We start from the raw sequence: 12,844 nt of genomic DNA on the forward strand, positions 1-12,844 counted from the left end.
AGGAAGGCTGTATTGATAAATAACTTGTTTGTATTTAACCCACAAGCACAGTTCTTGGCTCCTCAGGGCCTCTGAAATGGGCTCTCTCTCTAGGCTGCAGACTAAAGCACCCACACATTCCTCCAGGGTGCGTATTGCACCTACAATTGCTGAGTCTGTGAATCAATGCCAGCGATCCACACTGCAGCGTCCCTGCCGCGTTCACTCACTCCATCCACACACCGCGGCGTCCCTGCCGCGTTCACTCACTCCATCCACACACCGCGGCATCCCTGCCGCGTTCACTCACTCCATCCACACACCGCGGCGTCCCTGCCGCGTTCACTCACTCCATCCACACACCGCGGCGTCCCTGCCGCGTTCACTCACTCCATCCACACACTGCAGTGTCCCTGCCGCGTTCACTCACTCGATCCACACCAGCAGGTCCTTGTCCTGGCCCAGGAGGAGACTCCCGAAGCTGGTCATCCTGCTCACCTCCAGGTCGCCCTTGTTCCTCAGCAGGACCTGGTGCTCCGACTCCAGGGGTGGTTCCTCCTCCGGAGCGCACACGCTGCGGAGAGACAGCAGGGGGCACTGCAGTCAGAGAGCAGCCTTCACAGTCTGGCCTCTCAGCTCTGCTTCAGACCGTGAAACTACAACGCAATTCATCTGCCACTCCCCTGCTAGCTACCACCGTGCTACATTACTGGAAACAGCCTCTTTCTTTTTTTTTTTTTATTTAGTAGTCGCCATTTTTTTTCTTCATCATTTTATCCCAATTTAGAATAGTCAATTATTTTTAGGCTCAGCTCACCGCTCCCACCCCTGCACGGACTCAGGAGGGCGAAGACAAACACACGCTGTCCTCCGAAGCGTGTGCCGTCAGCCAACTGCTTCTTTTCACACTGCGGACTCACCATGCAGCCACCTCAGAGCTACAGTGTTGGAGGACAACATAGCTCTGAACAGCTTACAGGGAGCCTGCAGGCACCCGGCCAGACTACAGGGGTCGCTGGTGCGCGGTGAACTGAGGACACCCTGGCCTACCAGAGCCCCCCCTCAGGCGACGGGCAGCCACTTGTGCACCGCCCCCTGGGAGCTCCCTTGTCCACGGTCGGCAGTAAAATAGTCTGGACGCGAACCAGCGACGTCCAGGCTATAGGGCACGTCCTGCACGCCATGCAGAGCGCCTTCACCGGATGAGTCACTTGGGAGCTCCCGAAACGGCCTCTTTCTGTCCAACTGATAATAATGAAAGCATCAGTGTGACAGCTCTCCCAGACTGCTGTGCTGTGCCAGCTGTACTACCTGCTCCGGTGGACGGGTGCCATGCACAGAGCTCTCCAGCAGTAGCAGGACTGAGAGCTCTCCACCACCACCACATTGACCAGGTCCCCAGGGGAGGGGCAGTATCCCCCCGGGACACGAAGAGAGTCCAGTGTGAAGAATACAGAGTCTCCCAGCACTCCACTGCGGCCGTACAGACTGGACACTCGGACCTGAGACAGACAGAGAGGACAAGCCGCAGTCAGTCCTGATCACTGTGTCAATCTCCAGAAGCTTGGCTCGAGGCTCTCCCTGTTCACTCTAATCAATCAGCGAGAGCAGAATAAACCCTCCTCAAGACAACGTGCAGACACACTGAAAGCGTGAGCAACACTGCAGGTCTGGGGATGCTGCAGCCAATCCCACCCCCTGCCCAACGCAAGCACAACTCAACACCACATGACCTGCAGCAGGGGTACAGGCATGCAGCTCACATTTACTCGAGTGGCGCGTTTCTGTGCTTTGTTGTTTTTGTACATCCTCAGCCGCTGCACTTATCAGAGCTCTTGTGACGGCCTGTGTCTGTGACAGGACAGCCAGTGGTCTCACAAACACAGACAGTACAAGGTCCCATTATCCAAACATCTTCCATAAACACCTAACAGTTTCCACTGGCCAGGATGTAAACATTTCATACAAAACATGACAGAAATACATCTTGGAGGAGGAACTCCACACAAGTAAAAATCCTCCCTCCTGAGGAGCATGAGCTGTATGGGAGGAGTAACGAAAGGAGCTCTCACCTTGTCGATTCTCCGGTACCGCAGCGGCGCCACAGACCGGGCCTGGCTGGACCACTGCGTGGGGCTGATGAAGTACTGTGCCTGGACCCAGTCCCCCTTCACTGGCTCGAACCCTGGAAAACACTTCACACTGTCAGTGTCTACACACACGAGAGAGGACAGCCAGCTTCTCCAAACAGCACCCCCCCTCTCAGTCACTACTGAAGACCCCCACCTGCACGCTGCTGTATTCAGTCACTACTGAAGACCCCCACCTGCACGCTGCTGTATTCAGTCACTACTGAAGACCCCCACCTGCACGCTGCTGTATTCAGTCACTACTGAAGACCCCCACCTGCACAGGCCTGGGTGTCACGCTGTTAAACGTGTGAGTTTACAGTGAGCTCTACATTTACTGGAAAATCTCCTGAACACAATGCCAGGAGTTTCAAGAAAATCTAAAATCAATCAATCTTACCTTCGCAGACAGCCGAGCGGGGGAAGTAGGTGGTCTGGGTGATGAACCCCCCATCGCTATCACATGATGTCACTGTGCCAATCAGGGGCTTCAGCTGATTAGACTCCGAGTCGATAGAAACTCCCCCATCCTCCTCCCATGCATCCACGAGACGCTGCACCTGAATACACAACATAACAGAGAGACACCGCTGCACCTGAATACACAACATAACAGAGAGACACCGCTGCACCTGAATACACAACACAGAGAGACACCGCTGCACCTGAATACACAACATAACAGAGACACCGCTGCACCTGAATACACAACACAACAGAGACACCGCTGCACCTGAATACACAACACAACAGACACCTCTGCACCTGAATACACAACACAGAGACACCGCTGCACCTGAATACACAACATAACAGAGAGAGACACCGCTGCACCTGAATACACAACACAACAGAGACACAGCTGCACCTGAATACACAACACAACAGAGACACCGCTGCACCTGAATACACAACACAACAGAGACACCGCTGCACCTGAATACACAACACAACAGAGACACCGCTGCACCTGAATACACAACACAACAGAGACACCGCTGCACCTGAATACACAACACAACAGAGACACCGCTGCACCTGAATACACAACACAACAGAGACACCGCTGCACCTGAATACACAACACAACAGAGACACCGCTGCACCTGAATACACAACACAACAGAGACACTGCTGCACCTGAACACAACATAAGAGAACATCACACAACAGAGTGCAATACTGTATTTTTAAGACACATTCAAATCAAGGCAGCCCTTACTTAAAACTTGCTCAGGAGAATACCAAGCTAACAACATGCTTGCCTGTTCAACTAAGGAAGAAAAAACACTGCATCCAAACACAAAACAAAAATGAAAACTATACAAATACAAGAAGGTGTCCCTCCTCACTCACTCTCCCACACACCATCTTCAATAGGTGAAATCCACCTTGCTACAGGCCACCAGCACTCTAAAGAGCCTGACCACCTCAAAAAGCAACGAGCCAAGTGATATGTATAAACATGATGACAGGTTTGAAGTGTCTTCAGGTGCTTTACTTACTATTTACTAAATGTTCTTATTTTAACTCATCAACATTATACTTACGTTCAAATCCCATATTTAATTATTAATACGTTGATAAAAAGTGGGAACAAATGGAATTGGCCACTTTTGAAAAACGGATTCCCAAAGAACGGAACAATTAGTAGCCCTGAAGATGGTTCCAACTGAAGGCAGTGCAGACGTCCGTGTTCTATGCAGTCGTATCAAGCAATTTTATGCAGGCTACCAGTTAAGCATGCAGTCTGTATCTGTGAGAACAACCGACAGGACTGCATAGGATCAGAGGAGGATTCAAAATCACAGGCAGAGCCACGATAAATGTATGTTTCAATTGAAAGTAAATTGTTGAGATACTTCTGTTGAAATATTGTTTCAAAATTGTATAATGCAACAAAAAATATATTACAAGGGTGAATGTGTGGCCAGAGGTTTCTCACGGATCATTTACCCTTTCTCAGGATCTAAAAAGCTCAGAGGGAACGCTGCTCTTGGAACGCTCTCTGGAATATTGCAAGGCTCTGCTGTAACCCCTGGAGATCCCTGAACAGTGATGTCATCAGCATAGCAAGACACCTTCACTGCTGTGGTTGGAACAGCAGGGCACTGTCCATCTCGACAGCCTGTTCCTCAGCAGAGCCAATAAAGGCTCAAAGGAGAGGGAGTGGAACATGCCCGATAGGGGGCAGCCCTGCCTGAGACCCCTGTACACTGGGAACATGCCCGATAGGGGGCAGCCCTGCCTGAGACCCCTGTACACTGGGAACATGCCCGATAGGGGGCAGCCCTGCCTGAGACCCTGTGCACTGGGAACATGCCCGATAGGGGGCAGCCCTGCCTGAGACCCTGTGCACTGGGAACATGCCCGATAGGGGGCAGCCCTGCCTGAGACCCTGTGCACTGGGAACATGCCCGATAGGGGGCAGCCCTGCCTGAGACCCTGTGCACTGGGAACATGCCCGATAGGGGGCAGCCCTGCCTGAGACCCTGTGCACTGGGAACATGCCCGATAGGGGGCAGCCCTGCCTGAGACCCTGTGCACTGGGAACATGCCCGATAGGGGGCAGCCCTGCCTGAGACCCTGTACACTGGGAACATGCCCGATAGGGGGCAGCCCTGCCTGAGAGCCTGTGCACTGGGAAAGGTCGGCTCAGCCCGTTATTTATTTTCAAAACACTATAAATATTCATATACATTAGTTTAATATAAGTAATAAAACAAGGACCAAACCCAAAGGCTTCCAGGGTTTTAAAAAGTTAAAAATGGACGACCCGATCAAAAGCTTTTTCATGATCTAAAGAAACCAGTCCCACATTAAAATCACCCATCTCTCATTAAAAAAAATATTATCAGAAATTCATCTCCCTGGCACACAATATGTTTGATCAGGGTGAATTATAGTTGCTCTCCAGTCTCTCAGTCTGTTCGCTGCACATTTGGAAATTATTTTAAAATCTGCACATAAGTGAGACTGGTCTCAAGTTCTTTAGTAGGCAGAAGTCCCCCTTCTTCAGCAGTAGAGTAATGACGGCCCTACGGCAGCTCCCCGGCCCTCAGACTCTCCTGCAACACCAGCAGCAGATCAGGCCCCAGCTCTCTCCACAGGTAACCCATCAAGCCCTGGGGTCTTTCCGCTGGCCGGCTGCGTGACGACGGCGGTCAGCTCCTGGAAAGGAAAGGCTCCTTCTGGACCTTTCTGCTCCTCCTCCTCCTCCTCCTCCATCAGCCTGGGCAGTCCCTGCAGCAGCATGTCTGTATCAGCTGAGCTGCATTGTTCTTTACTATAAAGCTGGTTAGAAAAGTCCACCGCCGCCTCACTTACCTCCTCTTGACTGAGCAATTCTCTGCCACAGGGCAGCCGGACACAGTGCAGACGCTTGCTGTTTGATTGTTTCCTCTCCAAACTGAAAAAATAATTTACTAGGGGAGTCCATGTCTCTCAGCTCCATGAACCTGGAGCGCACTTGTGCCCCCCGCACCCTCTCCTCCAGCAGGCTGCTCAGGGTGTGTCTCTGCTGCCTCAGGGCCTCTTGTGTGGTTTCATTCGGATCTCTGTCTGCTCGGCTCTCCATCTCCAAAATCTCTCTCTCCAACTCTCTCGCTTCATTTAGTGACCTGGTTGTATCAAACGTATGCTGTTGACACAAAAGTCTAATCTGCACCTTACCTAAATCCTACCACTGCCACAGACAAATTAATTGATTCTTTTGTTTTCTCCAATTAATCCACATGTCTCCGTAAATGCTGCTTAAAAATATTATCTTGCAGTAGTTTGTTATTGAAATACCAATGAGAAGAAACAGGAGAATCTGATGTAATTACAATGGTGACTAAAAGACAGCGATGCTCAGAAAGACTGCTAGGTATTATCTGTTCTGTAATGAATGTATTAAGAGAAAGCTGAGGAGTGTATAGTCTGTCTAATCTGACCAGGTATACTGTCGTGTATTAAGGTGCAGATTCCTCCAGATGTCAACCAGGCCACTAGACTGTAAAACTGCAGCCAGCTCTCTTGAGGAAAGAGGATGAGGTTCAGAAATATTTCTATCTTTGGTAAAATCAATTGTGCAATTAAAATCCCCACCCACAACTAAAATATCTTCTGGATTCATAGTTAAAAGGGTCTGCTTCAATTTCTTAAAAAATAAAACCCTATTGCTCCCTATATCTGGGGCATAAATATTAATGAAAACAAAAACGAAATCTTTAATATTGGCTTTAACTTTTAAAAAAACACCCTTTTTCTACCTCCTCTATTTCTAACATGTTAGTCCCCAGGCTTGGCTCACAAAGCCCAGCTGCCCCTGCAGTGTTATTGGGGCCGTGGCTGAGCACACACTGTCCTCTCCTCTGGCTGAGGGACAGGCTGCACTGCTTGCGGTTCAGGCCGTGGTGATGGTGCTCCAGACGCTGACTCTTCTTCTCGTGCTCCCCGATCACCCCCTGCACCCTCTCTGCCAGCACTAGCTTGTCCCTGTTCTGCCTCAGCCCCTGCCTCCTTCATCGGACAGGATTTCCTCTGATGTCCCGGACTCCCACATTTAAAACACTTCATAATATCAGAGCTAGCAAACACAACACAATTAGTGCTTTCATCATAGAAAACCCACGCAACCTCAATCACTGTATTGGGATTGTGTAACATTACAAAAGCCTGTCTTAAGAACATAAGAACTTGAAGCTACTGCACTAACAAGTAACTACGATGTGACAGGTGTTACAGAAACTTGGTTGTCTGAGAGTGATGGAGACGAATATAATACTAGTGGGTACACACTGTATAGGAAAGACAGGCAGGACAGAAGAGGCGGAGGGGTAGCGCTATACATAAGAAATAGTCTTCAAGCCCAGGTGTTAAATCAGGACAAAGAAAACAATGCAGAATCAATATGGGTCAGAATAATGGACACAAATTCAAAGGGCATAATAATAGGAGCATGCTATAGACCGCCAAATTCAGACACTGAGCAAAATAATCTGTTATACAATGACATTCGAAATGCGTGTAGAAAAGGAGAAGCCATACTAATGGGGGATTTCAACTTCCCCCATATAAAATGGGAGAACCCGGTGGGGAGCACGACGGACAAAATTGAAATGGTGGAAATGACAAATGACTGCTTCCTAACGCAATTTGTCAAGGCACCGACTAGAGGGGAGGCATGCCTTGATTTAGTCTTTTCAAATAACGAAGACAGAATAACTAAACAGAGGTCAGAGAACCATTGGCAAACTCAGACCACAACATGATCTCATTTGAAGTGTTTTTAAAACCCCAAAAGTAATGACTAAAGCTAAGGTTTACACAGGTTTACACAGCTCTCCCCTCCCTCCTGTCCTGCATGCTGACAGTCTCTCCCCCGTACAGCTCTCCCCTCCCTCCTGTCCTGCATGCTGACAGTATGTCCCCCGCACAGCTCTCCCCTCCCTCCTGTCCTGCATGCTGACAGTCTCTCCCCCGCACAGCTCTCCCCTCCCTCCTGTCCTGCATGCTGACAGTATCTCCTCCGCACAGCTCTCCCCTCCCTCCTGTCCTGCATGCTGACAGTATCTCCCCTGCACAGCTCTCCCCTCCCTCCTGTCCTGCATGCTGACAGTATCTCCCCCGCACAGCTCTCCCCTCCCTCCTGTCCTGCATGCTGACAGTCTCTCCCCCGCACAGCTCTCCCCTCCCTCCTGTCCTGCATGCTGACAGTCTCTCCCCCGCACAGCTCTCCCCTCCCTCCTGTCCTGCATGCTGACAGTATCTCCCCTGCACAGCTCTCCCCTCCCTCCTGTCCTGCATGCTGACAGTATCTCCCCCGCACAGCTCTCCCCTCCCTCCTGTCCTGCATGCTGACAGTCTCTCCCCCGCACAGCTCTCCCCTCCCTCCTGTCCTGCATGCTGACAGTCTCTCCTCCGCACAGCTCTCCCCTCCCTCCTGTCCTGCATGCTGACAGTATCTCACCCGTACAGCTCTCCACCCCGCTGACTCCCTGTCCCTCACGGCGATGGCGCTGACTGTGTGTCCTGTGCTCAGCGGAGCTCCTCCCAGCACCACTTCTGTGGTGAAGCAGATCAGATCGTCGATCAGCCCGTAGTCCTGGCAGAACCGGGTCACTGTGCCAGCCCGAATGTGCAGCGTTTCACCAGCACCTGCAACACAATGCAGCACACATCAGAGGAACCGCACGCACACACACACCAAACCAGAACCGCACACACCAAACTAAAACCGCACGCACACCCACACACCAAACTAGAACCGCACGCACACCCACACACCAAACTAGAACCGCACGCACACCCACACACCAAACTAGAACCGCACGCACACCCACACACCAAACTAGAACCGCACGCACGCACACACCAAACTAGAACCGCACGCACACCCACACGCCAAACTAGAACCGCACGCACACCCACACGCCAAACTAGAACCGCACGCACACCCACACACCAAACTAGAACCGCACGCACTCACACACCAAACTAGAACCGCACGCACGCACACACCAAACTAGAACCGCACGCACACCCACACGCCAAACTAGAACCGCACGCACACCCACACACCAAACTAGAACCGCACGCACCCACACCAAACTAGAACCGCACGCACCCACACACACTAGAACCGCAATCACACACACCAAACTAGAACCGCAAGCACACACACACATACTAGAACCGCAAGCGCACACACACACACCAAACTAGAACCGCACGCACACACACACCACACTAGAACCGCACGCACACACACACACTAGAACCGCAATCACACACACCAAACTAGAACCGCACGCACACTCACACACCAAACTAGAACCGCACGCGCACACACACACCAAACTAGAACTGCACGCACACACACCAAACTAGAACCGCACGCACACACACACACTAGAACCGCAATCACACACACCAAACTAGAACCGCAAGCACACACACACATACTAGAACCGCAAGCGCACACACACACACCAAACTAGAACCGCACGCACACACACACCACACTAGAACCGCACGCATACACCACACTAGAACCGCCCCCACACACACCACACTAGAACCCCACACACACACCACACTAGAACCGCACACACACACACCACACTAGAACCGAACACACACACACACACCAGACTAGCCCATCACTGGGATGAGATGCACGTCTCACAAGCTTGCTTTGCGTTTCAGTGAACTGACCCTCGCCTCGCTGCTGCTCCTCCTCCTCCTCTGCTCGTCGCCACAGCGGCGCCGCGACTTTAGAAAGCAAATACTCCAGAATCATGACTATAGCCTCCACAGGAACCCTGCAGCACCAAGAGAAACCACACATCAGACAGGCAGCTGATCACACACATGGGCAACTTCCACCATTCACAGCACTGCAAACCCCAGCCAATCAATGCAAGGAGCACAGTGACGTACCTATCAAAAGCTGCTCATCGTGGTGACATCAGCGTGTCCAGCTCGTTTGTTGTTTTAGCAACAGCAATTGACAATTAAAGGCACAGCAGTCTGTCATAAACTTGCAGCACTTGCACAGAGCCGGTGGTCGCTTTGGTGACGTGGGCACGGAGTGTTAACGGACAATGCGTGTCCGGTTTTCAGTTTACTAGAAAACCGGACAGCAAGTTTAAAAACCGGACTTTCTGGTCGAAACCCGGACAGTTACCAACGCTAGTCAACGGACTGTTTTGCGTTTGTTTTTTGTTTAAACTTTACACTGGAGGAAAATGCTTAATGAATAAGATTCATCACAGCAACTGAAAAACAGCCGTAAACACGGTTATGTGTTCTTTTCTTTTGAAATATGTAATAAATGAATCAGTAACACGTGTGCGGTCTCAGTGGAGATGCCATCAAACACAACTCTCTACTAGAAGTACCCGTTAGGTTAAAGACAAACTTTCCGTGCACTGCGACACAAATGAATACACCTGATACACCCTCCCATCGTACTGTACCTGCGGGGTCGATTATTAATACGAGCGGCGTTTCCTCAGCGTTTACCGGCGCCTAACAACGCCTCTCCGGCAGGTGTTCACACGGCAGGATACTCACGCGAGACTAGGCGATTGCGTGTTACTAAAAGACAGTGAGCGTCGTTCTGACGTCGCTAAGCAGTAGTTAACCCTTGCGGTGTTGTGCAGATAAGCAGGGCAGGTTTAGAGAGGGAGGGGGTGCAACACTCCAGGGAGGTCCACGTCAAAAATAAATAAATAAATAAATAAAGTCGTCACGTTTCATGTGTCAGTTTGCACTGTGCGCTGTATGTGCACCGGCGATGAACACCACGGGCTGCCGTACCCACACTGCCCAGAGCTGCTTCATTTGCTGCAGTTGTTGCTTCCTACTTAAATTACCGCTTTTTATTTTATTGAAACAGAGTAGGCCTTCTAAGTTCGGCGACTGGAGACATGTCATTTAATAGCTCACTGTGTGCACCCATCTACAATGAATTAGTGGAAAAACTAGGGCAGCAGTATGGAGTAGTGGTTAGGGCCCTGGACTCTTGACCGGAGGGTCATGGGTTCAATCCCAGGTGGGGGACGCTGTTGCTGTACCTTTGAGCAAGGTACTTTACCTAGATTGCTCAGTAAAAATCCAACTGTATAAATGGGTAATTGTATGTAAAAATAATGTGGTATCTTGTAGCAATTATAAGTCACCCTGGATAAGGACGTCGCTAATAAATAATAATAGAAACTGAATCTCAAATTGTTACTGTGCCCTGCACTGTTTATTTCAGCCACCAGAGGACAATAGTCAAAATAGAGGACTGAGTAAGAGTAGGAAGCACAATTTGTCCCGACAGTGTGACCCAGCCTCCTCTCTTCACAGTCAGGCTGGTTATTGTCAGCTTCCCAGGCAGAGTTACAGTGAGCTCTCCCCCTGCTGAGAATTTCAATTGAAGTGCCTCTCTTAACAGAGAGAGAGAGTGAGAGTCACACAGCCCTGCTGCCCAGCACTCAGGTCACTGCACCCTCCCCCCTCATGTTATGCAACTCTCTGGGCAAATAGAACTGCAATTGTTTACTGAAGATTCCCCTTCACAGCTGAGAAGCTGCCAAAGTCTGTGGCACTTTGGTATAGTGTAAATGTGTGTGTGTGTGTGCTTGCCTGGGTATTTTATTTGTGTGTGTACTTGTCTGTGCACATGTGAACATACTGACTGTACCAATAATTACCTGACAAAGAACAAGCAAGTGAGGACTTCAGTTCAGATCCGCTTTCTGCCAGCTTTGTTTCTAAGAGTTTGGGTGGTTAGAGTTAGAGAGGGTTAGGGCCGTGCAGAGACAGCAATTCACAGCATTCCTTTCCTTTCACTTCCTCTCCACTGAGAGCCTCTGAAGCCAGCGAATCCCATTGGTCCTCCAGCACCGTCCACACATGGGGCTCTTTACAAGCATTTGTATAAGTGACTTGATGTAGTCACTTACTAGAGCTGAGTTCTGCAATCATACTCAGCCAGACAGAACATTATAAACCGTTTTCCTGTATCACAGGAAGGATATCATTGTCTTTCAGAGGGTATAGTATAAGACAATGGTGTTGCCTAACACATCCCACAATGATGAATGCGATGGACTGCATTACAGACACAAGACAAGCGATGAAGATGGAATAAAACAGGCCAGCTCCTTGTTCAGTCAAGCAGCCAGGCTGCCCTGGTCAGCAGCAGTACAAGCTCAGTGCTCAGCCTGCTGGTCTCTCCTTGTTCAGTCAGCAGCCAGGCTGCCCTGGTCAGCAGCAGTACAAGCTCAGTGCTCAGCCTGCTGGTCTCTCCTTGTTCAGTTAGCAGCCAGGCTGCCCTGGTCAGCAGCAGTACAAGCTCAGTGCTCAGCCTGCTGGTCTCTCCTTGTTCAGTCAGCAGCCAGGCTGCCCTGGTCAGCAGCAGTACAAGCTCAGTGCTCAGCCTGCTGGTCTCTCCTTGTTCAGTCAGCAGCCAGGCTGCCCTGGTCAGCAGCAGTACAAGCTCAGTGCTCAGCCTTCTTGTCTCTCCTTGTACAGTCAGCAGCCAGGCTGCCCTGGTCAGCAGCAGTACAAGCTCAGTGCTCAGCCTGCTGGTCTCTCCTTGTTCAGTCAGCAGCCAGGCTGCCCTGGTCAGCAGCAGTACAAGCTCAGTGCTCAGCCTGCTGGTCTCTCCTTGTTCAGTCAGCAGCCAGGCTGCCCTGGTCAGCAGCAGTACAAGCTCAGTGCTCAGCCTGCTGGTCTCTCCTTGTTCAGTCAGCAGCCAGGCTGCCCTGGTCAGCAGCAGTACAAGCTCAGTGCTCAGCCTGCTGGTCTCTCCTTGTTCAGTCAGCAGCCAGGCTGCCCTGGTCAGCAGCAGTACAAGCTCAGTGCTCAGCCTGCTGGTCTCTCCTTGTTCAGTCAGCAGCCAGGCTGCCCTGGTCAGCAGCAGTACAAGCTCAGTGCTCAGCCTGCTGGTCTCTCCTTGTTCAGTCAGCAGCCAGGCTGCCCTGGTCAGCAGCAGTACAAGCTCAGTGCTCAGCCTGCTGGTCTCTCCTTGTTCAGTCAGCAGCCAGGCTGCCCTGGTCAGCAGCAGTACAAGCTCAGTGCTCAGCCTGCTGGTCTCTCCTTGTTCAGGTCAGCAGCCAGGCTGCCCTGGTCAGCAGCAGTACAAGCTCAGTGCTCAGCCTGCTGGTCTCTCCTTGTTCAGTTAGCAGCCAGGCTGCCCTGGTCAGCAGCAGTACAAGCTCAGTGCTCAGCCTGCTGGTCTCTCCTTGTTCAGTCAG

At 51.0% G+C, this 12,844-nt stretch overlaps 1 protein-coding gene across 1 annotated transcript in view; it reads right to left on the reverse strand.

The window, feature by feature from the left end:
- LOC117414637 (RNA helicase Mov10l1-like) overlaps positions 1 to 10,048 on the reverse strand; it is a 30,832-nt gene extending 20,784 nt beyond the window's left edge. The window contains exons 1-7 of the mRNA XM_059027881.1: positions 9,534 to 10,048; positions 9,309 to 9,415; positions 8,062 to 8,249; positions 2,509 to 2,668; positions 2,052 to 2,164; positions 1,291 to 1,481; positions 410 to 553 (exon numbers count right to left, since the gene is read on the reverse strand). Of these exons, the coding sequence (XP_058883864.1) occupies positions 410 to 553; positions 1,291 to 1,481; positions 2,052 to 2,164; positions 2,509 to 2,668; positions 8,062 to 8,249; positions 9,309 to 9,393 (881 nt within the window). The 5' untranslated portion in view covers positions 9,394 to 9,415; positions 9,534 to 10,048. The remainder of the gene's footprint in view (positions 1 to 409; positions 554 to 1,290; positions 1,482 to 2,051; positions 2,165 to 2,508; positions 2,669 to 8,061; positions 8,250 to 9,308; positions 9,416 to 9,533) is intronic.
- Positions 10,049 to 12,844: the final 2,796 nt, after the last annotated feature.

This window comes from Acipenser ruthenus, chromosome 7 (assembly GCF_902713425.1).
Source record: "Acipenser ruthenus chromosome 7, fAciRut3.2 maternal haplotype, whole genome shotgun sequence".
NCBI classification, from domain to species: Eukaryota; Metazoa; Chordata; class Actinopteri; order Acipenseriformes; family Acipenseridae; genus Acipenser; species Acipenser ruthenus.